General features: G+C 41.8%; 1 protein-coding gene across 1 annotated transcript in view; it reads left to right on the plus strand.

Moving 5' to 3' along the window:
* pclob (piccolo presynaptic cytomatrix protein b) overlaps positions 1-26,586 on the plus strand; it is a 57,458-nt gene that overhangs the window by 19,587 nt on the left and 11,285 nt on the right. The window contains exons 14-29 of the mRNA XM_076732472.1: positions 4,015-4,935; positions 5,686-12,427; positions 12,910-14,477; positions 14,595-14,860; positions 15,218-16,040; positions 16,576-17,626; positions 20,293-20,361; positions 20,685-20,711; positions 22,474-22,562; positions 22,687-22,762; positions 22,857-22,982; positions 24,554-24,662; positions 24,885-24,952; positions 25,052-25,293; positions 26,161-26,208; positions 26,304-26,434. Of these exons, the coding sequence (XP_076588587.1) occupies positions 4,015-4,935; positions 5,686-12,427; positions 12,910-14,477; positions 14,595-14,860; positions 15,218-16,040; positions 16,576-17,626; positions 20,293-20,361; positions 20,685-20,711; positions 22,474-22,562; positions 22,687-22,762; positions 22,857-22,982; positions 24,554-24,662; positions 24,885-24,952; positions 25,052-25,293; positions 26,161-26,208; positions 26,304-26,434 (12,356 nt within the window). The remainder of the gene's footprint in view (positions 1-4,014; positions 4,936-5,685; positions 12,428-12,909; positions 14,478-14,594; positions 14,861-15,217; positions 16,041-16,575; positions 17,627-20,292; positions 20,362-20,684; positions 20,712-22,473; positions 22,563-22,686; positions 22,763-22,856; positions 22,983-24,553; positions 24,663-24,884; positions 24,953-25,051; positions 25,294-26,160; positions 26,209-26,303; positions 26,435-26,586) is intronic.

A 26,586-nucleotide genomic window follows, 5' to 3' on the forward strand; every position in this document is an offset into this window, starting at 1 on the left:
GTGTGTAAATGTTTCACCTCTTGGCTGATTTGTTTGGCATTCATTTGGCATATAATACACAATGCAGGAGTGCAACCCTTCATTTGCATTCTTCTGTAATTGCTCTGTCCATGTTCTTCACTTGGGTTGATAAAGGTTATTTATCATGCTGAGACTTGGACCTGTTTGGTAACAGCACCTAGAGAGGTGTGAGGGGCAGGACCATATTTAGATTACAAGAGAGAAGGAGAATACAGGGGACCAGCAGAAACACTCAGGAATGTAAGGCCATGGCTCAGCCATCTGCAAACACTGCTGCTGGATTCTTCTCTGTCAGTCTTAGTTCATAGCTCCTTTCAAGTTTGAGGAAGAGTAGAAGCTGAATGGGGAATACGCCACAATGCCAGATTTTAATGAGTTATGCAACCTGTGTCTTGGCAACCTGTGTATTGTTAATATGTGTTAATTTCAGAGTGCAGTTATCTTCAGTTGTTGAAAATCAATTTAGGTTAAGCTGCTTTGATGCAATTGATTTGTGGCATGGCAGTGATAGATATGCTAAGAATGTGAAAACCTACTGTAATCAGCTTTCTCATATCAGTCTTTCTTGAGGAATTATGAAATTGATCTGATTTTTACATCCACATGCTCCTCTGTCTACAATGGAACAAAAAAAAATATGAACTGTTTTTTCCTCATATTGTCTCAAATTATGGTTATCCATCTCATGATTTTTTTTAATAAGAAAAAAGAGACTTTTAAATACTTCTCCAAGTGTTCCTCCAAAATGAAAATTACAATTATATACAGGTGTAACTATTTATTATAGATACCATTAGTGCATATGAGCTGCCTTTTATTGTGCAACACCTATAAGATGGTCAGTAAAGTAGGAAGAGCTGGAGTTTGTTATCATTAATTAATCATTTGAATGGCCTCGAGAGTGGCATGATTTTGCTGATTAGCATATGTATGCAACAGGAGCACGTTCCTTGTTAGACGTGATTACAACAAGCATGACAGAGGATGGGCAGGACAAGTAGAGGGGTGTGTGCGAATTAAGTTTGTGATGATGACAAAAATGATTAGCTATAATTATCAACTCTATTTAATCAACTCTTTTTACTCAAGGAAAACTGATTTATGAGCTATTCTGTGTTCAAGCTAAACTAGATACAATGCACTGCAGTGTCGTGACTTAAAAAAATAAATTTTATGTGGACCTTAACTGTTAAACATCAGTGAAGCTGATCTTGCGTCAGTTCACATGAAATTGAGGTTTAAACGATTTATTGGTTGACATGATTATCAGCATCATGCACTATGCTGATGAGGCTTTGTTTGTCACTGTTGGAAACCAATAGGATTATGATATTTTCCGAAGTGAACCACAACAAAAGCATCTCACTATCAATCAAATTAGATACTATATGCCAGTATCAGCATTCATTAGCTGTAATTCTGTTTGGAGTAGTCATTGAAAATGAATACAGCAATGCAGCTCAGAGTGCTTTTCTTGCAGTGTTGCTGCTGCCCACAGTCTCAGGGACTTAAAAAAATGTTTATATTTACATGCTTTATTTGCAGTAAATGTATGCTAACATGCGTTTATCTGTAAACAAAATTGAAAAAAAATTGAAGTTTAAAACAATAATAACCCTTCACTATAATAGTTATAATGACCCTTGGTGGAACAAATAAATGACACATTACTTCAAGAGATATTTTGCCAGTCCCCTTTAAATGTTCCCTCCAGCTTTGTTTTTGTTTATGGGGGGGGGGGGGGGGATGAAATGTCCAGCACAGCTGGATTGTAAAAGAAGGCCTAAGACAGGGTATGACAGAGGTAGATTACATCATTTACCAAAGCTCAAATAGGCACATGAGCCCATGAACTGTGTTTTTCATTTACGTCACTGCTTCCTGAGTCAGGGCTAATCTCCAAGATGAAATGTAGATATTTTGAGACACATTTAGATACTTCTCCTGTTGATAAAATGCACAACTATTAGTGTTCACATGTGGTTCTATAATTAAGATGTATGAAATGTGTGTGGGTTCTAATTGTTAATCTCATGGATAAAGCGTTTAAAACTTAATGGTTTCACAAACAGGATATGTGTGCGATGTAATCTCCTCCTCGGTCCTGTGTACCAGAACTGCTCTCCCTGGCTCTGCAGAGGCAGGCGCATTGCTGTGATTTGGTCTGCTAGGTTGCTACAGACACACTGTTTTATCTATTGACAGCTTATGCCTTCGTCTCCTCCTCAACTGTCCATTAATGGATCTTAGATGTGATAAGAAATACGTCTTCAGAGGATTACATTTTTAAAGTAATTGCATTGCTTATAAAATGTGATTAGCTCTTTTGCAAGGTAAGCATTTCTATTGCTGTTTTACAAGTATCGCAATTTATAACAGAGGGCATGTTAATATTAGGGATGACGAGCTTCTATTGAAAATGTTATTTATGATAAAAATTTCTCTGTAAATGGGTTAGATGTTTTAATTGTCCAGCAACAGTAGTGTGGAGTGAAGACTGAATTTATATTACTTTGAGTGCTATGGCATTACTCAGCATAAGAGACTGTGCTGGATTGTACCACATTCTTATCTATAACAAGTCAAAGATGTCTTTCGTGGTTGAAAATGTGAAAACCTTGAGTTATTATCCAGTGCAACACACAATACCTTATTGCCATGGCACATATGACATTGTGCACAGATTGTTTTTTAACTAATTTGTCTCATCTATATAATTGCAACTTACAAATTGCAGTCTAAGACCTAAATGTGCCCTCAAAACACATAATTGTAACCTATTACTTATAGTAATACTAAGGCTACACACCAGACAACTAAGTAGAGTTTTTTTTGTTTTGTTTTTTTTAAATGTTTGTTTGTGTCTATAGTTTTTGGACTGGAGTTAAATGAGATAAGATAGTCTTATTCCAGTAATTAGGCTTGTTTTCAGAAAATTCTCCTCCACAAAGAAGTTGGTGCTATGTTACAATGAAAACTAACATTCCAGTCTCATGCAGTTCCTGGTCAGGCTGCTTCTCAGGCTTTGATTTTAATGTTTGCTGGCTTTTGCAATGGAATCTTCAGTTCTCAGTCTGTCCACTCTCTCATTGCTGTTATCATGTCCATAAGTATGAATAAAATACCAAAATGAAAAATAGGATTTAATCAAAATTTGTACCTATCTTTTGTTAATTTGTTTATTAACATTTTAAAATGTAGATTGCTGACCCTCCACTAATGTACTGTCTCTGCACAGCACACACACAATGAAATGGAGAAAATACACTGTATTTCTAGGTTATGTGTATCTATTTAACAAAAAAAAAAAAAGAAAAAAAAAGTTCCAACCAATTTCATGAAACAATTGCGCCATTGGAGTTCAGTAGTACAAACTAAATAGGATACATGCTTGCTGTGATTAGTTTTTAGAAAATTTTAATTCAGTGTGACCTTACATCAAGGATATTACCATTTATAGCAAATGCATTGTACCGTTGCTCTGTTTTGCAATAGTGAAAGTAGCATGTTGCAAAAGTCATGGTGGTGCTGTTAACCCATATGAATATGATTGTATGTTACTAGTTAGTTGGTAGCCAAGCAACTGATGAATGAGCCACTGATAACAAGGCATGAATTCAGTGCTCTGTCTGGAATAACACAATGGTTTAGTTATCTTGCTGAACAAATAAATAACTATTGAATAGGCTACAATTAGCCTAATCACATTGGCTTTGTGGAATAGCTTAATCCTGATCAGTGAAATAGGCTCATTCAGATCAGGCATTTCCTAATAAGCCCTGCTTTTCATATCTTCATATAGATATAATAATTGTGATCTGATGTGAAAACTGCAAAATTCTGATTTAGCATCAACTGAAAACATAACTGAAAGTCTTCAGTTATGTGATATACCACAGGTCACAAAATAACTAATTGGGCCTGTAAAATGGTTTTATGTCATTTGCGGAATAGCGTGTTTTCTAATCATGTGTTGTGTTTGTTTGATCACAGAAGGAATGGCTGTGTCTGAACTGCCAGACTCAAAGGGCTTTGCTGGGACAGTTGGGAGACTTGGGAAAAATGCCCCAACCTTCACCTGTATCTGCCAAACCAGAGACCCAGGCCACACCTGTGACCAAGCAGGGAGAACCGACACCTGCGGCCACAAAATCAAAGCCCACACCTGCCCCCATCGAGGTCGTACCAACAGTTCCAACCCCAAAAGCGAAGATGGAACCTACATCTGTCAAGATGGAAACCATGGCCACAGCAGCCTCTGCACATGGCGAGCTTGAGACCACACTCAAACCCACAACAGCAGAGGTTTCAGCTGTTACTTCAGAAAAACAGCCTTTAGTAGCATCCACAGCAGAACCCATTTCACCCGCTGTTGTCCCTGTGCAACACGAAGTAGTAACATCAAAGGCTGATATGCCAAACACAGATGTTCCCAAGACTGTAACAGTTGGAGATAAAGAAGGGGGCATGAAAATGGAACTCAGTGTGACAGATTATCCCAAAATTGAAGAGTCTAAACCGGACCTTTCACAAGTCAAAGTTGAAGAAGGTTTTGCTGTACCTTCCTCTTTTCCAGTAACTGAGGATACAGTTCTCCCCACCTCCCCTATTGCTGCAGAGGTTGCCCTGGATGGGGTTGTTCCAGTGACTGAAACACAGATAGAATTGTCTGCACCCGAGAAGGTTATTAAGGAAGTACAGTCTGATGATCATATCAAACTGACAGAGCCAACAAAATCTTTACAAGAAGTTGAGGCGCAACCAGAGTCTCAAGAACCACAGCTGGTGTTGGAGGTAGAGCCAGTCATGACAACTGACAGCAAGGAGGTAGCTGATAAACTGGATGAAAAGATTACTGATGTCACTTCAACTCTAGAGACCCAACCAGCATCTGCAACGGACATCATCACAAAAGTAAGAATGGATCCCTTTGGGGGAAAAAACAAAACAAAACGATTGTATTGACAAATCAAACATGTATAAAAGAAAATAAATTAGATACAATGGAGAGCAATAATGTCATCACTGCCCTCTTGGCTATACATTCTCCATATTGATTCAAATTTACTTGAAGATTAACCATGCATTTTCTTTTAAATTTCAAGGTAACTGATTCCTAGGTGTGTTGAAATTCATTTTGGCTACAACACTAACAAACTGTGCATCCTATGTTATGTTTACTCTAATAATAGGGGAGACTGGTATTGAAAAAAAGAGGCACAAAAAGGTTTATAATAACTTTCATTATTTGTTCACCCATCATTTGTTAGTTTACTTCACCCCTAATTTTTATTATATGATGGCATTAATATGGCTATTGTGATGACACCAAAAACTTGTGATGGAGCTTTCGTATTGTTGTTGAAAGACATGCCTTACAACTAGTGAGATTTCAATTGTACTGATTAACTTGAGAGGGGCTTACATTTTGTTGAGCAGCTTATTTCTGTCTTTTCTGCAATATTTTAACTGTTATTGCTTATTTTTTATTGACAAGACTGGTGAACAATGCATCTTTCCACTGAATTAGACCATTTTCTGAATTATGTTTAATAACATGCTGCAGTTAGAAGTAAAAACAAGATAAAATATCTGTCAATGAAAGTCTCATTCTGTCATTGAGGTTTTCTTTTCTTCTTCTGTTTTTTTCTTTCTCATTTTTAGGAGCAAGATGAAACCAAGGAAAATTTTGTCCCTGCAGTTGCTGCTAAACCTGAATCTAAAGCAGAGGATCATGATGAAGATCAACCCCACATTTTACCCATATCGCAGGAACTGGAAGAGGGGCAGGTGGTCAGTGATACAAGTACAAATGATATAAATACCTATCCATCCATGCCAGCAAAAGAGGAGGTTAAAGCTGAGAGAAGGCGCTTAAGTTTCCAAGCAATGGATGAAAGCAGTGAAAGTGAGCTCACGCCTTCACCCTCACCTAAAGTCCAGAGGAGAAGGCTGAAGGTGAGCAATATTTCATCCAGCAGTGAGGACATCAAAACTGAAAGTGCGGACTCTGTGATGGAAGATGAAGAGTTTATCCGCAGACAGATAATGGGCATGGGTGACGAAGAAGAAATGTCTCTTTCAGAAGATGAAAAAGAAAAGAATTTGGCAAAAGAGGAAGCTACAAAGGAAGCTGAGCTTGATAATGCTTCAGTAACACCCAAATCACTTCCTAGAATAAGTAGCACAGATAAAGACGACAGTCCAGCCAGGGAAAAAGCCCTCCAGAAAACTGACACTGCAATTACTCAAGAAGTTCCTGAAACAATGTCCAGTGCTACTTTCAAGAAAGCTATTCCAGTCATGAGACAGAGACAAAGCACTGATGAAGAAGTTGAGAGCATCACAGAATCCCTGTCAAAGGGATCATCTAGTGTTCAGGCATCTAGCTTTACTCCAGGATCTTCTCCTACATCAGCCTCATCTCTGGAGGAGGACAGTGATAGCAGCCCCAGTCACAGGAAAATCGGTGGGGACAAACAGCATCGCAAAGGTAAGCACAGGCAACCAACCCAGCCTCTCCCTACTATTGAAGACTCCTCTGAGGATGAAAAGATGAGGGAGGAGGAGAAGTCTAGAAAAGACAAAGATGAACTTAAGGTCCATGGCCAACCACTGTCTCCAACTGAAGATGTGTCCTCCACAGAGGATCTGAGGCAAGTCACTGTAATGGATGAAACCAGTAGAACATCTGGCTCTGAGTATTCTGCCAGTATAGAATCAGAACCAGAGGCTAGTCGGGCTGTACAGAGGGGACGTAAGCCTTCACCAACAGTGATACCATACACTTCTTCTGATCAATTTAAAGACAATGATACTGTAACAAAATCATTGAAGAGCGCTGAAGAAGCGTATGAGGAAATTATTCAGAAGACAAAAGCTATTCCAGGGGAGAGTCCACCTGATATTGAGCCCCTCTATGGAGGAATGGCGATAGAGGACTATCTTTATGAATCCTTAGTTGAGGAGTCTGAAATTAAGATGAGTGACTCTCAAGAGGAAGAGCTCAAGCAAGATACTAGTTCAGAATCTCTCAAAAAACTCAGGTCTCCAGAGGAGGTTTATGAAGAGATGATGCAGAAAAAGAGAGAACTGATGATGATAGAGCAAGAGTTTCAACAGGCCCAGACAGCCATGGAATCTTTCTCATTGGGGGCTTCAGCCGTTGGGCCTCCTTCGGTTGCTGAGACCTGCACAGTATCCATACCCACAGAAGACACGTCTCTCACTGCACAAATTGATATGCCTCTTGTAGGCACTGAAACTTCCAGCGAAGTGCCAGTGAAGAAAAAGAAACGGCCAGCTCCACCACGCCCCTCTGAACCTCCTAAGCGCACTGAGGTTACTGTTGTTCCCAGTATTCCTAGTGGATCTATAGGTTTTGTTAGGCCTATGGTTCCTCAAGATCCTGCGCTACGAAAGGCATTGTTCCCTATACCAGACCTCAAGATTACTCAGTGCTCATCTGGGGAGGAAGAGGATGACAGTCTTGCAGATGAGTATGGTGTTGGTATGTCCTCTGACATTACACCCAGTGATGACTCTGAGACAAAAGAAGATCCAATCATAAGCCCACCTTTGTCTGAAACAGCTGAGATGGAGCCTATCTGTGTGGTCTGTGAAATTCCTGAGCCAAAACCTATTCCAACTCCAATATCAGCCCCAGAACTCACCACTACACCTTCTCCTGTGTCACCAGTGTCACCACCAACTTCACCAGCCACTCCAGATTCCAGTTTGGCTTCTAATGCTACATCTTCATCCTCATTCCAAGCTCAAACACCTGTTTCACCAGATTCAACTCCACTGTCTACACCAACACCTCCAACTTCATTTGTAACCCAATCACCTCCAGAGATCTTGCCACAGTCACCTACCACCACTGCAGCGATAACATCTACCGGGGGCTCAGCCTATCGTCCCCCTTCAGCCACAGTTATAGTTACAATACCAGATGTGGTGTCAGCTCAAACAACTGCCGACGTTCAAGTTATGGCTTCTGCAGCTGAAGCCCCAACTCCAGCAGTAGTGGAGATGTCTACTCCTGTACCTGTTGTGGTTCAAATGCCAGACTTAGTTTCATCTCCATCTCAGGTGGCTATAGAGGCTTCAGCTGTTATACAGGTCTCAGCACCAAGTCCAGCACCTGTTGTTGTTTCAGCTCAACCTACAGTCCTAGTCACAGCTACACCTATTGCAGTCTCCACTCAAGCTTCAGCCCATGTTGTTTCTACTTCTGTCAGTCTGGCCTCATCCCCAGGGCCAGTCATAGTCCAGATGCCTGACTTAGTTTCAACTACATCTCCAATCTGTGCACAATCCCCTCTACCAGTCTCAGCGCTAATAACTACCCCATCTCAAGCCGAAGCCAAAGTGGTACACTCAGTCCCTGTACAACCAGCCGTCCCATCTATGAGCCCAGTAGTAGTCCCAGCTCAAGCTCCAACAGCTCAGGTGAATGCACCAGCTCCAACATCAACTACTATAGTCAAAAAGAAGGTCCCACCCCCTCCTCCCCCTCGGTCAACTTCAGTGTCATTACCTGAGCCTAATGCAGAGCTGCCACTTATAAGGACTGTTCAGCGTGTCACCCCTACTGTAACTACTACTGTAGCTATGGGAACCACAGTGACTGGCCAGCCAATGCAGTCAGTAGTCGTGGATATACAGCCAAGAATGGAAGAAATACAACCAGATAGCATGGCTGTACCTCAATTGGTGACCCCAACCAGACAAGGGCATGTAGTCATCATAGTGCCCAGTGCGGAAAACATATCTTTGCTCCCACAAGATAAAAGGCTAATTACTTCCACTCCTTCTCTGCCACAAAGTAGTCAAATAGCCACACACCCAGCTTCAAATATTCCCAGCACAGATACAACTTCACTACCCACTAAGATGTCAGCAGCGCCAGTGGCTTCAACTCCACCACTTCCACCTAAACCTATAGCAGGGACAAAAGTTATAGATACTGTAGAAATACCTGTGGCAGATACACCTCCACCAGCACCCACTACATTGCCTAAGCCAACTGTTTATCCTAAGCCACCGGTTTCCACTGCAGTGACAATTGCTACAGCAACAGTTGGCCCTAGTCAAACCACCAAGCCTCCTCCACCCATACCACCTAAACCTGTATCAATTCCAGCAGGACTGGTTTTCAGCCACAAGCCAGGAGAGAGTATCAAGCCACCTCTTCCTGTGGTCCCCAAAGCTGCAACATTACCCAGGACAAAAGAACCTCCAAATGCTCTGTCACTTAGCTTGACACAACCTGTGGAGTCCAAGTTGGGTGCAACATCTCCTAAGTCACCTTTGTCTCCTAGACATGCCAAATGTTTGCAAACCTATGTTGTGATAACCCTTCCATCTGAACCTGGCTCACCAACAGAGGGCATTACAGTCCAGGCACCTGTAAGACGAAGCTCCATACCATCTACAAAAGTATTAGGGGTACGGACCACACCTTCAGAGCAGAAAACACCCACTGAGGCATTCTCAGCACAGGCTACAGTTAGGAGAGCCTCTGTCCCCACTGTAAGGCACCCACCTCCAATACCCACAGCTCCAAATGTGGCAGTAGAGCAAGTAACACCCTCTGAGGTAGTAACTGCTAAAGTGCAAGCCAGGAGGGACTCTGTGCCTTCTGTAGTGCAACCATCACCATCTGTGGCCAATGTCATTACTGTGTCATCAGGCCAGGACACATCTATTCAAGCACATAGTGTACCTCTACCAATTAAGAAACCATATGTGCAACAACAATCAATTACTCAGTCACTGCCACCACCCAAAGCAATGTCTGAGGTCAACACTATACCCACAGAGCAGAAGATTCTTATTCAACCACTAACAGTCCAAGCCACAGCAAGAGTACAGTGTGCACCATCTGTTGCTCAGCATCCAGACTTCGCCACTGAGGTCATAACTGTTCCACCGGAGGTTTCAGCCGAAGCACTTGTTCCTGATGCCCCCATACCAACTGTATTTGTGCAACCACAGCCTCTGACAAATGTTGTTACTATAGCATTGCAGCCTGAGGTACCTTTAGATGCATTAGTTCCCCAGGAGAGACCAGCTGAAATCTCCTCAACTGTTCTTCACCCACAGATTGAAACTCAAATAGAAATGCTACAAAAAGAAGAGGAAATGCTGACTGATATCATTGTCACTGAGGCAGTTGTAAGATCGTCTATACCAGGAGTGAGTCAGCAAATTCCCGTTCAACAGCAAGTTACAGTAGTTGAAGGTTTCAACAACACTCTCACCATTGCTGAACTCCCATCAGTACCACAAATTATTCAGCCTTTTGAAGTTCTGCCTTTGGTGACAGAGCAGCTATTCACACAGCAACCACCTCTTGTAGCTGAAGATGTGGCCCTCCCAACGAAGTTTGAATTACCAACAGAGATTATTACAACTGACTCTGCCGTTAGGGTACCAGGAGTAGCAACAGTATTTCCAGTGCCTCATCCTGTACCTGTAGTAGCTGAAGTTACCCCAGCATCTGAAGTAGTTAGATTAATGTCACTTCAAGAAGTGGCAGTACAGCCAGAAGTCCCTCGTATTACTTATATTCCACAAGTCTATGGAGGAAATACATCCTCTGTCATGTCACATTCAACACCACCATTGGAGGTCATAGCATTGCAGCCTGAACATGAAAAATCCAGAGAGAGTATAACAAAGGATGTTGATCAAAGAAGAGCTTCAATACCATCATCAGTGATGCAGATTCAGGCAGTGGCTGGGATGCCATTTGGAGTTTTGGCAACTGAAGAAACTGCCAGCAGGAGCACATCTATATCATCCATGGTGCCGACACCATACAGTACAAGTGAGATATTTACTTGTCCTGCAGAATATGAAACTCCCACACAGGTGGTTACAAGTGAAGCCTTTGCTGCCACCAGGAGAGAATCTATAACCATGCAGCACTCATTGCCATTGGCACAAGTAATAAACATGCCAGCTGAAAGAGATATTTCTATTGATGGCCATGCTGTTCAAGTCCCCTACAGGAGAGGATCTATTCCTTCAACAGAACAAAGACCACAGGTATTAACCTATTCAGCGGAATATGATCACCCTCTGGAGATAATAACTACTGAGGCATACACCAGGAGAACCTCAATACCCACTGCACAGGACATTCCACAGGGTGTATCTGTGGCTCCAGTCACAATCACTAAAATTCAGCAGGAGTCTATTGAGAGCCAAGAGATTCGAGGACCAGAAAAGGTCGTCTCCAGTATGAGTCACATGTATTCTTCTTCAATTTCCACCTCAGGCCAGCCTCCTGAAAGCCTGCCAAGCCTGGTCACTCAGGTGGTCACCACTGAGGTCCAGAGGACCACTGTTTCTGTTGTCCATGAAAGACTTCCACAGGTCCCTGCACCCAGTGTAGCAATCACAATACAACCAGACATAGCTAAAGTCCAACCTCTGCCAAAACAGAATGGGAAGATTATCTACCCTGGTGATGTTATAGATTTGCGTACCATGAAGGTTGGTGTGAAGATGACTGAACAAGGCATGGACCTGACACCACCCGAGTCATGTCGACAGTCTATTTCAAGTGACTCTAGTGGACGTCAAATCACAGCAGTTCAGCCTGAGATAGTAAATCTCAGTGCAGAGATCACCCCTGCAACCACACTGTCTGTTGTCACTGACAGCATCACAATAGTCACATGTACAGCAACCATTGCCTCATATAACAACACCCCAGCAGAGAAACCACTTGATTTGCAAGGCCCTGTCACTTCATTGCCTCTGCCTCTCACCACATACAAACCATTCGAACCACTAGCACAGATTGTATACAGACCTGTGAACTCCCATGCTGTAGTCAGTGCTGTAGCATCCACAGCGCAAGACATACCCATTAATCTTTCTTTTGGAGTCTCCACAGGAGGCAAAAAGCCAGTCACTTCAGCCCCAGCAACTCTTAGCAATGGGGATACTATCCTTTCTCTAGAGGCTACAGGGGCCATGGATTTGTCAAACTATAGACCAGTGAGAGCTTTGGTAGCTTTGTCTGGCACAAGCCCAGGAGTGGTGACCACTGTTGTAGAGGATGATGGGACTCCAGTGGATCTTACAGCTGGAAGGAGGAGTGTGTGTTGTGATGTCATTTACAAGCTACCATTTACAGGAAGCTGCAGAACACAGCCCCCGGTTACAACTCAACCCGAAAACCGTTTTGGTTATAGAGATGACCACTACCAATATGATAATACTGGACTGTATGGTATCAAAGGCATGAATGGTATAAAAGCCTCAATGTCTGAGACCAACCTGACAGATGCAGGACTGTTCTCCTATGATCCCAAGAATGACCATGACTATCTCAATGGATCTTCAGATGCTGCTATAGACCTCACTGCTGCCAAACTTTCTGCTGGTGAGTATGGGGGTATTAATGCATGTTTACAGGTTTTTTATGATTATTCTATATGCTTGTATTATAGGCTTGCGCTGGATTGATTTAAGATGTGCCTCTACTCTTTAAGTTATATTGTTTAGGTTCAATAAGTTGCTTACATAGACATATATAGGTGTTTTGTGTTTATTAATCCATGATTTCCTTTAATTGTTCCATTTGCTTTGCTGTTTAATGTGCATGATTTCATTGAATATTAAAACCTGCTTGTTTTTGTTTTCTTTTGTCTTTATACAGATGCATGTGTGTGCCTGCGTGTGCTCCCTCAATATTTTGGTTTTGCTTCTTGCTAGCCAAAATGACTGCAGATATGCATGTGCAATGCAAGTCTTCTTAAATGCAAATTGCATGACCCTCAACTCATATATAGTACAGTATGTTTGTTTCTGAAATTATAATGTATTTGATTAAGTAAAATCTACTTATACCTTTTACTGTGGCAGGTAAAGCCCTAGACTACACTAGCAAAGCTACTGGAGGTTACCCTGGGATGACTACTGCTCCATACTCTGAGGTCCCTGCAGCTGGGTTTGGTGTAAATAGTGTCCTAAGAACCTCAGATGGAATAGTTTACTCCTCTGTTTCTGCCCCAGTTCCATCCACGTATGCAATTACAACTCAACCGGGCTCCATCTTTAGCACTACCCTAACACCTACATCAACAGTCCAGAACCAGTCATTACCACATCCATATGGTTTCATTCCTAGTACAGACCCAGGACAGATAATTCCTTTCGAAACAGGAATACCTAAGGAGCTCCTACCCACTGCTTTGGCTGACATCATAACTGGCTATCCAGACATGTACTCAGACACTACCTTGGAAGCAATTGCTGCCTCTCTGGATGCCTTAGCCTCCTCCCCAATTTTCCCTGGCTTAGACAACACCAAGATGGCCCAGTATCAGATGGAAAGGGAGTTTCTAGAGCTAGAAAAGCTTAAGCAGCTATGTCTTGCTGAGGAGTTGGAGTGGGAGAGGCAGGAGATCCAGCGTTACCGTGAACAGGAGCAGCTTATGGTCCAAAGGGAGCTTGAGGAGCTTCAGGCTCTGAAACAGCAGCTTCTTCTACAGCAAGAGGAAGAGCACCATGCCCACATGGTGGCCCAACAGGAGACCTATGCCCAGCAGAAAGAGCAGTTGCAGCAAATCCAACAACTCCAACTACAACTCCAGCGCCAGCTAGATGAGCACTATGGTAGTACTGGTACCACAGGGAACCTCCTAGATGCTAAATATGCGGGAGTAGGAGACAGTGGCCAGTACTGGCCTGTGAAAGATGAGTCTGCTATTCCATCTATTGGGACACAGTTTGATGAAAGTCAGGACCAGCTTAATTTAGTGAAGAAGCTTCAAGCTGATCAGGACACAGGGAAAAAAATAATTGATAGTGGAGTGCAGACAGATGATGAAGATTCAGCAGAGAAGCAGCATGTAGGAAGGAGAAAGAAGAATAAAAGAAATATTGATAGCTCAGCTCAGACGGATGATGAGGACCAAGATGAATGGGATGCGCCCACAAAAGCTCGACGACGCTCTCGAAAACATAGCAGTGATGGGAAACATGGCACCAAGGTCTCTAGCATTGCTATCCAAACAGTGGCTGAGATATCTGTCCAGACTGACCACTCTGGAACTATCAAACGGCCCCATGTTCAGATGGACACTAAGGTAGAAATCATCAAGCATATCTCAGCTCCAGAGAACTCTCAGAGAGGAGGCAGTCTCAGCTGTCAGACAGACTCAGACAGAAGGCACACACCTATTGAGGTGGGCTACAGCAGTCACCTAACAACAGATGTCCCTTCTAAGTCTAAAGTCTTCTACAATCCAGTCTCCCCCCTGTCCCCGGAAAAGTCACTTGGAGGACAGAGAATGTTGACAGCTGACCCAACCAGATTTTCCTCTGGCCCTCGGATATTAAAGGCTGGTCAGAAGTCTCTATCTGATCCTAAATCCCTTAGTCCTACCACAGAAGACAGGATGGGTGGATACTATGCAGACAGCTATTCTGTAAGTCATAGCAGAATATAAATGGGAAAAAAACTCTTACCATTATTGCTAACAATAATTCTGTTTTCTATCCTCACTCAATGAGTGACAGATTTATGATTTGTTTCTGTGTTCTAGGCTCGAGGCTCTCCCTCTGGTACGGGTAAGAAGGTAAAGCGCACACTACCAGACCCCCCTCCTGAAGATGATTCTCTGACAGGACGGTCAGGCTACAGTACCAACTCCGCTCGTCGCCGTCTTGCCCGCAGTACGACAATGGCCCGGGCAAAGATCCTGCAGGACATTGACAAGGAGCTTGATCTGGTGGAGAGAGAATCTTCTAAGCTTCGCAAGAAACAGGCTGAACTAGATGAAGAGGAAAAGGAGATTGATGCCAAGCTACGGTGAGATGCAGCCAATTTAACATCAACACAATTCAGCATATAGACTTGCACTTTTGTTTAGATGTCCCTACACCATTAATTAAAATAAATTATGCTAGTAACCAGATAATATGTTGTAAATTGATTACAGCCATAGCATTGCATTCATTCCTCTCATGCAATCATTATTCCTAATTCATCTGCATGATTCCCCTCTTACCTTGATAGCTTATTGGCTAAAAGGCTGCCTTGACATCACTCAGTGAGACCTCTCCACACTCACACATAGTAAAAGGTACTACTGTGTGAGAACCCAGAACATTACAAAAGAGTTGTTAGGGCTAAAATTGTAAAAGAATATGTACCCTTTTTTCATAGGTACCTGGAGATGGGCATCAACCGGCGTAAGGAAGCTTTGCTGAAGGAGAGAGAGAAGAGAGAGCGGGCCTATCTCCAGGGGGTGGCTGAGGAAAGAGACTACATGTCAGACAGTGAGGTCAGCAACATCAGAGAGGCCAGGGGTGATGGCTTGGAGCGACCACGGACAGCTCCCCAGTCGGAATTTGACCAATTCATACCCCCGCAGACAGAAGCTGATTCCCAGTACAACACACTAACAAGTCCCTACTCTCATTATGCCCAGTATGTTCCCCAGACCCAAACCACCAGTCACTACACCCAACAAAACCTGTATCAGCAGCAGTCCCTTTACCACCAACAGGTGTCTCCTTACCCAACCCTGTCCCTCTCCCAGGCTCAACCAAGCAGCTATCAACATGCTCTGCTCTTGCAGCAGGGGAAGCAGCGTCAAACCACCCTGTCTGATTTAGAACCTAAGATCACCACCAACTATGAAGTGATGCGAAACCAGCCTCTGCTCATTGTGCCAACCTCCACAGAAAGCGGCTATGGTGTTGCTCACCTGGGGGGCAAGTATGGCAACTTGGACTTGCGACTGGGGCTAGAGGAAAGGAGCATGGCCTCTAGTCCCATGTCAAGCATTTCTGCTGATTCTTTTTATGCCGATATTGATCACCACAATGCTAGGAACTACGTGCTGATAGAGGACATAGGGGAACTCACTAAAGCCTCAACCGGGCTGAGCAACACTGGCTTGGGTTCTGGATTCAACCTGCCTGATAAGGAGTTGTCCAAGACAGACAGATTACTCAGGGCAGCAGAAGTCAGGCGCACAGCAGAGGTAAATACTGTACTGTTACATTATTTTACTTTGCTCATCTCCTCATGTATATCTTGATTTTAATTTGCTTTTTAGGTTGCAGTTCCATAAATCCATCGCATACAAAATTTCAAAATTTGAGAACATTGCAATGCTGATTTTTTATTCCAGTGATGCAACCGTTATAGCCTGTTTAGAATATAGCATGTGTATTGGCCAAATAGATGCCAATGTCTATGAAAAGTATTCATTTGTTCCTTAAGGTTCAGCCCTTGCACACTTTGCATTTGTCAAAATAGACACAAATTTGGAAGACAGTAGCCCTGTGCAACATACCTCATTCAAACCCTATTAATAAGAAACAATTACAAACAAGTGTAGACACAATGGACACAATCAGTCTGGCTCCATCTGTATTTACTATGTGTTATTGGTGACTTATAATTGAGATATATGTAACACACATAAAATGTATTATTATTATTATTATCTGAGTTTAATTCACATTACTGCTGAGAAAATGCTAAATGTGTGGCATGTCCCTGTTCCCTTTTAGGTGGCAGATTTTTTAGGCTCATCTCGGCTTCAGGGTTATAGTAAAGGAGAAGATGACACAATGGAGGAGCCATATGAGCTGAAGCTACTGAAGCAGCAGATCAAGCAGGAGTTCAGGCGAGGAACTGAGGGACTAGAACACTTAACAGGCCTGGGCCTGCCCCAGTATCTCCCCAGTGATAGCAGTTTTCGCCACTTCCCTAAAGGAGAAAAATATAGCATTGGCAGGCTCACACTTGAAAAACAGGCTGCAAAGCAACTCCCAGCAGCTGTGCTTTACCAGAAACAGATGAAGAACAAAAAGGCCCTAATAGACCCAAAGGCCATTACTAAATTTTCCCCAATTCAGGAGAGTAGGGACCTGGAGCCGGACTTTGCAAGCTACATGGGATCTGGGGCCTCCTCTGTGACCAATCTGGCTGCCACGGCTAGGTTGCTTCAGGATGAGATTACATTTGGGCTAAGAAAGAACTTGTCGGAGCAGCAAAAATACTTGGGCTCCTCTCTGGGGGCCAACCTAGCTGGTTCTCTAAATCTTGGGCAGTCCCTTGGACTGGGATCTGCTATCAGGGCCACTGCCCAGGATGATGGCACCTACCCAAGTGGCACCCGTTCCCGACCCTCATCACGTCCCTCTTCCCGTCCCTCTTCTGTCTATGGCTTGGATCTATCTATCAAACGGGACCTATCCAGCTCCTCACTTAGACTTAAAACAGAAGGAGAGGTTCTGGATGCAGCATTTGCCCCTGGGGTGGCCAGAGCAAAGCCTACCAGTTTACCAATCAGCCAAAGTCGGGGACGCATCCCCATTGTGGCTCAGAACTCCGAGGAAGAGAGTCCTCTGAGCCCAGTGGGGCAGCCTATGGGTATGGCTAGAGCCTCAGCTGGACCTCTCCCTCCCATCTCTGCTGACTCCAGGGACCAATTTGGGTCTAGCCATTCCCTTCCAGAGGTACAGCAGCATATGAGGGAGGAATCTCGGACACGTGGCTATGATCGAGACATCGCATTCATCATGGATGACTTGCAAGGTGCCATGTCTGATAGTGAAGGTAAATGGAGCCTGAGACTTTTGCAACAACTTGACTGTGTGGATCTGCTTGTCATGCATGCTAATGCTGAGTGGTCTTACTGACTTTGTGCATTAACTGGTTCTTTCTCAACCATCAGTTCTCCAGATAATTGTTGTTGGTTTTTCGTTACTATATTTCCCTCTGTCACAGTAAATGTCACATTAGATGTTTGCATGTTATTTAATTTCTTTTGAAACTCTTCCTCACCAATACATAATACTCTGATGACCTGAGTTTATGTATGTCACTAATCAGTTCTATCCAAGTTTGTTCTGTGATTTCATTAGCATGCTTTGTCTTTTTTTTTTTTTTTTTTTTTCCCCAAAATGGCTTTACTCCTTCATATTCAAATTATGATCCTTACTTTTAAAAACACAGTGGTAGCATGATTAGTATGCACAAAAACTCTGGGCTTGGACTTCATTCATGTTGTCCACATTATGGCTGACTTATTTTCAGTAAGAGCCCAACATTTGTTGAAAATCTGACCAATACATATTTTACAGTCACCCTAAACATTTCAAGTATCTACACTGGACACATTCAGTGAATGCATGGTAGATATACAGCCGTGTCTCCTAGAAATTATGTGTATGTAGAACTAATTAAGAATAGCAAATGTAATGTAATGCTGACTGAATTCCGCCTTATATCAACATAGTGAGGAAATGTCTTTAATTAACCTACCTGGAAAGGAACAAAAATGTCGATACTGAATGTATGTTTTATGACAACATATTTCATTTGTCTTCCACCTAAATAGGCAGTCTTGCAATGCACGATCCACTCGCACTGACTGCAGAGTTACTTAACTTTTTTATGGTTATGTTTAGGCAGTGACAGCAATTGGTTAATGTTTAGGTAAGATCATGGTCAGTTTTAACACAGAAAAAGTCAGCATTGATTACAATCTTTCCTTAACCTTAACCAAGGTGGTTTTGCTGCCTAAACCTAGCCACAGTCTGGACGCAAACCTTTCATTCTGGTGTCACAGTCCTGCACTATGTATGCAAACCATCCACCCAACCACATCCCTGCTACTCCAGTGCTTTACATAAAATATACTGTTTCATTCGATCAAACATAATCCAGGCAGCAATTACTTTTGTCAGGACATATAATGTAATTATTAATGCAGATTTGTTTTATATAATTGTAATTTCAAGGAGACAGGGTTGAGATATAACACAGTTGTTGGGAATTCAATCATACATAAATATTCATGTTGAGACAAGTTTTGGGACATAATGGCACACAAGGGCACTTATTTGGAAACTTACTTACAGGGCTAGAATGTCAGAGTATTTTTTTTAATATTTGTGATACCAAGACAAACTTTTAGTACAAATTAAATACAAAATAAAAGTTGGGAGTTTTGAAAAAGTCCTAATGTGTAATGTGTAAGTCATTCGTAAATAATAAAAATCATGTTTAAACACAACAGTGTAATATTTAACTATCTTCTCATATGTGAAGTGCCTCATAAACATAAATCATGCAAACTTATTCAGTATATGACTTAAGTATTTCAAAATGTTTGGTTAATGGCATTTAGAGGGTTTGAGATGCTGTATAGACTATGTGGAAGCTATCTTAGCTGCAGAAGCCTGAAATAAAGGACTTTAACATGAAGGTATGACAAGGAGTGTCAAGGGATTCTCTCTTTTTCAAACCCTTCCCCCAGCAATCTGCAGAATAAAATAGTGTCTTTGTGAGAAGTAGGCCATCGCCTCAGAAAAAAAGTATATTTTCTAATGCATCCTTTCAGCTATTTTGGAAAACAACTTGCAGCAGTAAGTTTAAAGGAATACTGCTGAATCATGGTTCCTGGAGGTGCAGGCTAGGCATTGGCTTTGGGTGGGTACTTCTGTCAAACTCCTGGCAAGTCAGTGATACACACCTACCAATTTAAAAATAATCCAATTTGCAGGAGTTGTTATGTGTACAGATATGCAATGACTTTCTCTCAAGGACTACCATGCAGTTATGTGTACAGTTGGAAAATTAAATTTAACATCATATTAATGTGTCACATTTGTGTTGTGTTAACTGTATGTCTTTGTTTTTATCATAGATCTTTAATTTTCTGTATCTGATTTTGCATCCTTGCATGTTGTGTAATACGTCCATTTTCCAATTCCATCTTAATAAAGTGAATATTTTCTGCTTGTTGGTTGTTGCTGTGGATGTCTCATTGCTATGTGAGACTTCTATGTCCCCTACTGATTGACTGCCAATATTGACAATCACCATCTCTTTTAAGTGTGGGATTGGTAGTGTTCCATTAGGTTAGGTAAACCCATTTCTCTAGATATCAATATTCCATATGAAAAGTTAGTTCATTATTTATAAGATTTAATTGGGTACAGTATGTTATGCATTTAGTAGTAATAAATAAACTTAGACAATGCTAAAAAACAATATGAAAGGCTAATGACTTTTGCAAAACACTTGCCTGATTAGTTTAAGAGAGTTTCATGTGATCCACATCGATTATCATATAGCTATTACAATGCGTAACAGTAACAAATATGTTTAGCATTGTTTCTGGACCGTTTACAAGGAATTAGTATAAATAAATTCTTGATATGAAGGTGATATTTGTCCTGCCCCCATGTAAAAGTGTCCATCTGCCTTGATTACAGCACTAAGTGAGTCCATGCTGGCTTTGAACAGAGATGATGCCAGAATCTTTCATGAAAGTATCAGACACGGTAGAGTATCTTACAGTACTAGATGAACGCCCTTGCATTCATGGTAATACTATGGATCAGTGATATGATAATTGATAGATGCTTTTTCCCTAAAATGTATTGTACCTGTTTTTCACAATGCTTCTGCTTAAATTTACAAACTGACAGGGTAGTAATATCAGACTTGCAGTGATTTCAAGCATGCATCTTATATTGACTACTGCTTTCAGTGCATGTGCTGTAGTATTGTCACAATGCAAATCTAGAAAGTTGATGTAGTTTGTTAGATTAATAACAATATGTTGAACGCATTTCTGAAAAAAACATATAACTTTGTACCCCAGCTGGAGGCCCAAACTGGAATATAGAAGGTGAGACAGCATCTTAATTTCCATATAGTTACAATAGAGACTGTGTGCCTCCATGCTCCACATCATGGTTCTGAATGATCCACTTCTCTGGTTGATTTTTGTAAACATACCAGACTCATTCTTGAATGACCCACATCACAATAGTGTGCAATACATGTCATTTAGCTTATCTCTAGTAGTTGACATGTCAGATCCATTTTGGAATGAAGCCCATCATAATGACACTAGGTATCTTTTATGTGTCATATACTGTAGTGACTTCAGTTATACTCCATTCTGGAATGGCTGCACATCACAGTGGTTCTGTAAGCATATCAGATCCATTTCCAGTATTCATGTTCATGCACTTTTGCAAAAAATCACGTGTATCTTGTGTGATCATGCATAAGTGTTGCCACAAAAATATGTTCGAATTCCTATTGAGTGCAAATATGTCATTCGCTCCAAATTTTAGAGAATTCTGAAGGTCGATGTTGCCACTGATTCTAGATCAGACAACTCTAATACTGATAAGAACTGATAACTGCTCTTTAATCTGTGACATGTAGATAACAGGCAACATTTACCTTCAGCATAAATGGTCATCAGGCTGCTGCTCTCCATCGTCACTGGTGCATCTCCTTGGTGGAATTAGATCACTCATAATACAAAGGGACATTTGGCAGACTTGCACATTCTATCCTTTGTGACAATTGCATTGAACACCAAAGTGATGAGTCACATATGTAGTATAGAACATTTTCCATCAACCTGCCTCGTTGCCATGGCTATAGATTATTTTTACTTCAGATATTTAAAGTTTTCCAAGCTTTGCAATAAATGTGGTGCAAGACATCCAATATCTTTCAGATGTTACATATCATGCTTAAAAGGTATTAGATGTCTGATGAGCTTTGGGGGGCTTTCACAGCGCACTGCACTGACAGCACTTACATACATAAATACATTAACATAGTACAGTGCCACTTCACAATTTTGAGGTTATATATGTGTGGTCATAAGCTACAGTGGAATGCAATGATTTTGATACTGTGTAGATATTTCTCCCCCTTCACCTCAAATTATGTTATCAAGAAAAACTATGGGGCAAACAACAGTTTGAAAATAGCTATATAAAAGAGGTTTATGACTAATATTATGATCATTGTGATCATTGTGATTATTATAGTTATGATGATGATGATGATGATGATAATGATGATGATGATGATGATGATGATGATGATGATGATTATAAAAACACACAATGGGACAACTCCAACCCACAGTGTTTCAACCAAAATGATTAAATATCATAATACATATTTTCCTAGGGCTTCTTTCAACAACAATGTTTCATATAAAGCAGCTATGAAAATGTGGACGAAAAAGTGCCCTCACACTCAGAGGCATTGCATGGTATCAAATGCATGCCAAACCTAAAATGCTCTTCAGATTTATTCATCCTTCATACAGTGTTTGCAGCGATCATTTGATCTCACAGACGGCCTGGATAGAGTGGAACAGAGTTTATACTTCTTTGCTTTCACCTATCCAGTCAGGACAGATCAGAGATCTTCCTGCATTTGAGCAGACGGACATGGATGTGTGACAAACTTTGTGATGAATACTAGAAACTTTTTTCAAAGCTTGATTGCAAGATTGATCTCTGCCCAAGCTTTCATTATCATGCGTAAAACAGAGATTTATCAAGCTATCTATAGTTACAGTAGATGTGTGTTTATGTGTACATGGCTTTTAACCACTACCTCTCCCTGGCCAGCCTACCACCTGAGGAGAGAGGACACAGACTGGTTTGATAAGCCAAGAGAAGGACATCCGCAGAGCGGAAACATGTCAGACAGGCGACAGGTGAGATCCAAGCCAACAACATTCAGCTTCACACTATTCTGCTTTCTCAGTATGTAAACCTGAGATGTTTTCTGAAAGCAAACCTACTTTCTTCATGCTGTAAATTCCTTGAAATCTCTCTCAGATGAAACTGGTCCCTTATGCCTTCCCTCACACTCGCATCAAGCTTAAGAGAGACCTGAAGGACACCAGCGTGTCAGGTAAGGCAAACATAGAACACGCAGACATATCATACGCAGCCATTTTTGATCACAGCTTTGCTGATTAAGATTTGTATGTTTGCTTTTCCCTCAGGGAATGGACTTGGCATCCGTGTGGTGGGTGGCAAGGAGATTCCAGGGAGCCGAGGAGAGATTGGAGCATATATTGCCAAGGTTATCCCTGGTGGTGTGGCAGAGCAAACAGGAAAAGTTGTAGAGGGTAAGGAGACAATGAGAAAAGGAAGTGGTACTGTTTACTGTTGAAATGCTCAGTGAGTTTCTTAGATTTTATTTTTTGGGAGGTTTGGAATATTAAGAAAAAAGTAAAAGAAAATAGAAAAATATTAATATTATTTAATATAAAATATTAATGTTGTAAATGCAAATCTTTAAGCTATTATCAATTCTAGAGCCATGTAAGCCTTCAGTAAAAATGCCTGCCTGAATCACTGAATTCCAGATGGAGATGTGAGAGGCTGCTGCAGCCTTCTGTGTTGCGGTCTGTCACGTCTCATTCCCTGACACATCACATCCAAACACAGAAAAAGCCTGTCAACTCACCCTCCACAGCACTGGGCTATGTTAGTCATTAGGCTATATTTAGCATTGTTATAGACACACAAATACACAAAGTCAGGCACCAACAAACACACATACACAGTAATCATCTGTATGAATGTACAAATCTCTATTTGTACTTGAAGTTATTAGAATTTTCAAATGATTGATCTTCTAATGCGTATTGTTTTGACAGAGAAGAGCCTGAATATTAATGGTAGTTCCCACGATTTGAGTATATTTTTAGGACAGAGTTGTAGTCTCTCTCTTCAATGGGTGCAACACCATAGGCACTGCCACGGCTTTGCTATTGCACAAGGGAGGGGGTGAGGGACAGATCACCTCGTGGATTTCCTCTTCTGCATCTGGTCTGATGTATTTCATTCTTTTTGTTGATGCTGTTGTTTGAAAATGATACGATCGAAAAGGTTAGACTGTGGCATTATTAGTTAATATCAAAGAAATAAAAATTGTGGTCAACCTGGCAATGATTACTTTCGAGCATGTGCTGAATTGCATCTATGCAAATGTGATGTTTGTGCTTCACTGAAAGAGAATGGCAGCAGAGCATGCCTTCAGGTGCAAGGAGAAATAAAGTGGGGGAGGATGAGGTGAATTATATATAGAGAGAAGAGGGATTAATCTAATGAGCACTGGCTTGGCAGAAGGACACGGAAATATTAATTCAAGCCTTTATTGTCACAGCAGCTGGTGAGTTGCTTCGTAAGCAGAAGTCGAATCTGAAGACCAGTTTTCAGTTGTGTAAGTCGGGCCTCGTACAGCTCTGGCCTTGGGTTGGAAGTTTGAGTTTGCTGTGTGCTGATTTTTGTATATTATCTCATTAATATACACATTTTATTATTGCATTTTGAAGTGTGTTGTTGTGTCTCACTTCTTTTACTTCTGATATACCGTTCTTTGTTTCACCAAAAACAAATAAGATTGTGTGCAACGCCCTGGTTTCATGTTGCTGAGTTGTGTGTGCTAGAATGATGCAGTGTCAAACTCAACACAAAAGCCAAATTGAAAATTAGATTAGTAAAATTTTCCCCCGGGTGTACTACAAATTGAAGAATTACATCTGCTATTTGGGCATGTGAGCTGCACGATCCAGACATGTTTCATATTTAGAGACGGGGTGAAATGAGTTCGCCACAGGCTGTAATATGTTGTCTGGAATTGACAACACCCTTTTGTCTCTGAATCTGCTTGTTTGCCTTTATCACACCACAGGAATGCAGGTGTTGGAGTGGAACGGAGTCCCTCTGACGGCAAAGACTTATGAAGAGGTGCAGTGCATCATGGGCCAGCCATGTGCAGAGGCGGAGCTCTGTGTGAGACTGTGAGTTGCATCTGTCATCGTTTACCCCTCTGTCCCACTGAAACTCCTACATCTTTAGTCTCAATATGGTAACCGTGCACCCATGTACACCTTCTCTCCTCCCTCCTTTCCCCTCTCTTCATTCCACACCCCTCCATCTGACAAATATCACTGTACGACTGATTACTGCTAAGATACACTGGTTGATATTCCATCATAAATTTCCTGTATGGATCCAAACAGCGACCTTAATATGCTGTCTGACCCTGAGCACCCACAAGCCCTGGAGCACCATGTCCAGCTTAAGGCTGGTATGTACAAGGATTTGTTGATACGTCTGCATGCATGCATGTATCTGTGTACCTATTTCACATAAACACAAAATGCATAACTATACATACTTGTCTTAGTAGGTGGGCAGCGTTCCCCTGGTGTGGACCCTAAGCAGTTGGCCGCAGAACTGCAGAAGGTGTCCCAGCAGCAGGGTCCAGGTATTGCTGGAACAGGGGTTGGGCCTGGGGGTTTGGGGGTACTCTCTGCACTGGAGCGCTCTGCCCTCCTCCACTCAGGCACTGGATCAGCTGCCTCCAGTGGGGTACCAAGCCCCGGCCAGCCTGCATCCCCTGCCATAAACAAGAAACAACGACACAAGGTAGTGGACTTGTTAGCATGCTTTCTGCAAGCTCATCTCAGACTCGCTCCTCAGCTGAGAAGAGTTCAGTTCACAATGTGATGACAAGAAGGAATGTAGTAAACAACTGATTCATATGTCAGTGGTTGATACATTGTGTAAAATATATATCTATTCTGAATGAATAATAGTATGAATCTGATTTAAGCTGCAGTCTGTGGAACTGTGTGTGATCTATCATGCACATCCATTAGTATTGCATCACACACTATTACAAAGGGGAGGTTGCATGTGAAGGTCAAATGGCATGACAGTGTTCATCAGAGAGTGACAGGCCAATTACAGTGGAACAAGAAAATTGTGTGGTGCAGTGCATGACCCCGGGTGTGCGTTTAAACGTGTCAAAGCCATGCCACACTGACAGAGCAAAGAGGATGCATTATGTAACACAAATGATATCAAATATGGAACAGAGAGTATAAATATATGGGTAGATTGGAAATTGTCGATAGTAAAATAGCCTATTTCTATTAATGTCTAAGCACTTCAAATAATTGATTAACCTTCTCAAACTTCACTGGAGGACTTTTCCAGTCAATTACACAGCTCAGATAGTCAAATCTCTCCTGAGGCTCATAGATCCATCGAGAAATCTTTACTCGGCACCTTTTCTACAAGGACCACCCATTCATCTGTAAGGTGACAATATTTCAAGAGAGAAGTCAGAGCACCATTTACTGCAACCTAATCCCAGGTTAATGGCTTAAGTCTGATATGGACTTGTCATTGTGGGTCAGGTCAAGACCATCAGCATTGTCTGCATCTATTTGACTAATCAGGAAACAATTCTTTTACACCCATATTATGTTCTTCCCTACTTCTTTGTAGCCAACAGAGGCAATGAAGCTACCTCATGCCATCACAGGAGAAATTCAGGTATGAAAACACGAAAACTATGAGAGACTTATTTTTTTCTGTCGCTGTCGTTTGATCATTCTCACACAGCCTCCCCTCCGCTCTTTTTCCCTCAGCTCCAGATCAACTATGACAGGAACCTAGGAAACCTGATCGTCCACGTCCTGCAGGCTAGAAACCTGGCCCCGAGGGACAACGATAGCTACTCCGACCCTTTTGTCAAGGTTTACCTCTTACCAGGAAGAGGGTGAGCTCTGAGTTTGTTTGAGTCTTCCCAAATGTCTGGTCTGTGTCTCCCTTTCTGCTTCTGTGTCTGTCTTGTTTTCTCTCCCCCTCTTTCTTTCTGACTTTGTATTGATTGTGCTGTATGGAACTGACTAACTACTTGAGTTTGAATGA

Source organism: Chaetodon auriga, chromosome 6 (genome assembly GCF_051107435.1).
Source record: "Chaetodon auriga isolate fChaAug3 chromosome 6, fChaAug3.hap1, whole genome shotgun sequence".
Classification (NCBI taxonomy): Eukaryota; Metazoa; Chordata; class Actinopteri; order Chaetodontiformes; family Chaetodontidae; genus Chaetodon; species Chaetodon auriga.